The sequence below is a fragment of the Mastomys coucha genome, chromosome X (genome assembly GCF_008632895.1).
Source record: "Mastomys coucha isolate ucsf_1 chromosome X, UCSF_Mcou_1, whole genome shotgun sequence".
NCBI classification, from domain to species: Eukaryota; Metazoa; Chordata; class Mammalia; order Rodentia; family Muridae; genus Mastomys; species Mastomys coucha.
Window position 1 is genome coordinate 159,740,614 of NC_045030.1, and position 3,440 is coordinate 159,744,053.

Genomic DNA, 3,440 nt, shown 5'->3' on the forward strand with positions numbered 1-3,440 from the left:
TTGGATTTTTCAAGACAGGGTTTCTCTGTGTAGCCCTGGCTGTCCTGGAACTCACTCTATAGACCAGGATGGCACTGAACTCAAAGATCCACCTGCCTCTTTCTGTCTCCCAAGTGCTGGGATTAAAGGCATGCACCAGGGCTGGTGAGATGGCTCAGCGGGTAAGAGCACTGACTGCTCTTTGGAAGGTCATGAGTTCAAATCCCAGCAACCACATGGTGGTTCACAACTATCTGTAATGAAATCTGATGCCCCCTTCTGGTGTGTCTGAAGACAGCTACAGTGTACTCATTTATTATAATAAATAAATCTTTAAAAGAACAAAAAGGCATGCATACTTTTTTAAAAAGATTTATTTATCATTATATCTAAGTACACTATAGGTGTACCTCAGACAGCACAGAAGAAGGTGTCAGATCTCATTACAGATGGTTGTGAGCCACCATGTGGTTGCTGGGATTCGAACTCAGGACCTTCCGAGGAGCAGTCAGTGCTCTTAACCGCTGAGCCATCTCTCCAGCCCCATTACAAAACTTCTTAAAGGAAAATTAAAAAACAAAAATGAATGATCATCACACCATTTCATGTTTTCCCCAATATAAATTTTATTATTGACACTTCAATCTTGGCAAATGATCAAATTAATAAAATACACCTAGATCAGAAAAACATTTTGAGACCAGCTTTGCATGGTCTCACATGTGTGCATTTCATGTGCACAAAACAAGGAATGTTGATGGGGGTGGGGAGGTACAGTCAAGGAAGGGTTAGAAGGAGTCGATCTGCTGGCTCCATGTCATTTTCTTTAGGTGACTCTTATTCCATTCAAGTGTCCTGAAATTGATGATGAAGTTTGTTTGGTTTGTGTTGTTCTCATTTTGGGGAATTCTTTTTGTTCACTTAATAATCCTCAATCATTTGCTTTTAGTGTGCTGTGCAGTTTCAATTTCTAAACAACCATTTTTCAATGACAGGCTGGGACTGCTAATTCTTTATGCATCACCAAAGCCAAGATGGTTGCTTTCCTGAGAAGCTGCTCGGGAAACCGGCCTGTACACCCTGTGCCCTAAAGCATCCACCTCTTCAAAGATGTAGCCAGGGGGTTCAGAGTATGAAGCTGGGCACCTTTTAATTTCCTTAGGAGTAAAAGTAGTAGAGTAGGTGGTCTGACCTTCTATTGGGATGTTTACACAAGGGCCAGACCAGGTTGGCTTGTAGCTTTTGGTATTGACTGGTGCATGGGGCACATAGTGGGCACGATTGGTGGTCATGTAATCCATAGGTTCATCAGGGAACTTCAGCTGGGGAGCAGGTTTGACTGGCTCTCTGCGGATGTTAGCCCAGTGTTTGTAATCCTCTTTGTTGGTGGTGGAGCCTTCAAATCGCTCACTCTTCTTCAAATGGATGACTGGCCTGAAGGACTGAGCAGGAGCACCTTTGGGGTACTGGTAATCGACTTGCGTAGTTGTCAGAAGATCCATCTTCCCTTCAGGAGGGATGTAGGGAATGGGATCTTTGGGAATAATCTTGGGTGTTGGCCAAGCTAGAAATTTTTCTCGAAATTCAGTGTTGGACGCAAAAGGTATATCTAGCCCAGGGTGATTTGGTGCAGGCTTCCAGCTCTTGGCTGGCTCCCCCATCAAACCCTTGTAGGAATCTCTGTGGGTGGTAAGGCCATCAAAAGGAATTTCACATGGTTTATACTTCTCTCCCTCGTACACACACCACTTCTCCACCGGATGGGCCACATAGCTCGATCTGTAGCTTGTCATACTCTCCAAGGGGAGGTTGCAGAGCTTGGGCCCAGGTGGAGGTTTGTAGCTCACAATATCCACAGGACTTTTTATGGGATAATCGTCCTGGTGTGTGGTTCTATGATCAAACCTACAGGACCCAGGATGGTATAATGATTGTGGTGGTGGAAGAATCAAGGATCTTTTTGGTTGGTTCCAAGGTAAATAATCAGCTTTGTACGTAGGCACACACTCCATTTTGTCATTACATTTTTGTCTGTTGTCTCGAGGTTTGATGAGGCTCACTCGACTGGCAGGGCAGTAGTGGTAGTGTTGATTATACGTTGTGAGGAAATCCATTTCTTCTTGAATTGGAGCGACCTTCTCGGGAAGATGGTGTTTCACCGGTACTATGTCGTAAGCCCCAAAGTCTCTCTTTGTTGTGGACAGGCCTTCCATTGGTATATCTACTTTCTGGTACTCGACCTTGGGTTTGAAGGACTCTCGGGCCATATAAGAATGATAGGTAGGATACTTCTCCGTGTATTCGGAGAAAAAACATGGTTTCTCTGTCTTCTCATAAATCTTGGTAGGGAGATGTGGGCAGTGATGCCTGCCGCAGGAGCAAAGCTCACAGATGCACTTCTTATTCATGAGAGCCATTCTCCTGACATCACCTCAGGTCATACTTCTGAACATGAGCCTCTTCATGGACCCCACAACCGGTCTGCTGTGAGGGTCACCAAGCCTCAAGAAGCTTGGCAAGATGCGGGTCTCTTCGTGAAAGAAAACTTAAGTGGCCCGCTTGTACAATTCGCTTGCCGTTTCCTTTCTGAAACTTGCCTTGATCCAGCAAGATTCACCCACCCCACCCGCGGTAGGGGCGGGCCCACCTCTGCTTCTCAGCGCCAGAGCAGCACAGCAGAGCAGTCTTCTCCGTGGCCAGGACCAAGTATCTAAAGCAGTTGGCCGGCTCCCCTAAAGCCTCCGGAAGCCATGGGGCCCAGACTGGGGGCCCTCTGTGACGTCTCCAGGCCCTAAAGGGGTGGCAATGCTGTCACAAGGACTTCAGTGAGGTCAGGAAATTTCCATTGCCTGATTAGCATGCCCATGATAAGGCCCTATTAGGCCTTGGAAGAAAGATGGAAGACTGGATGGCTGAATTTAGAGAGCTCCTGGGTTCTCAAATAAATAATGAATGCATAGTCACATGTAAGAATTACACTGCTAGCACACCGGTGGCACTTTCTCTCTCTAGGATGCTTGGTCTGCCACCTTATAGAAACTTGCTCCTTGTCGGGCGGTGGTGGCGCATGCCTTTAATCCCAGCACTTGGGAGGCAGAGGCAGGCGGATTTCTGAGTTCTGAGTTTGAGGCCAGCCTGGTCTACAGAGTAAGTTCCAGGACAGCCAAGGCTACACAGAGAAACCCTGTCTCGAAAAGAAACCAAAAAAAAAAAAAAAAAAAAAAAAAAAAAAGAAAGAAAGAAAGAAAGAAAGAAAGAAAGAAAGAAACTTGCTCCTTGATTTCCATGAACCTTGCTTTAAATACAGTTTCCAATTCCTTCAGCTTCAAGTTGCAATTCCTTCTAAGTATTATTGCTAATCTACATTTCATCAAGAAGCAAATTTTAGAATTTCCAGTCTGGAACTGATATGATTAAATGATGAAAATTCTGATCCTCAACCATTCTTGCATGGATTTCCC

At 45.3% G+C, this 3,440-nt stretch overlaps 1 protein-coding gene across 1 annotated transcript; it reads right to left on the reverse strand.

Moving 5' to 3' along the window:
• Positions 1 to 587: 587 nt before the first annotated feature.
• Positions 588 to 2,726, reverse strand: LOC116095402 (stabilizer of axonemal microtubules 1-like). The gene has a single exon (XM_031376793.1). The coding sequence runs from the start codon at positions 2,394 to 2,396 to the stop codon at positions 993 to 995; it is 1,404 nt and encodes a 467-aa protein (XP_031232653.1). The 5' UTR covers positions 2,397 to 2,726; the 3' UTR covers positions 588 to 992.
• Between the last annotated feature and the right edge of the window lie 714 nt (positions 2,727 to 3,440).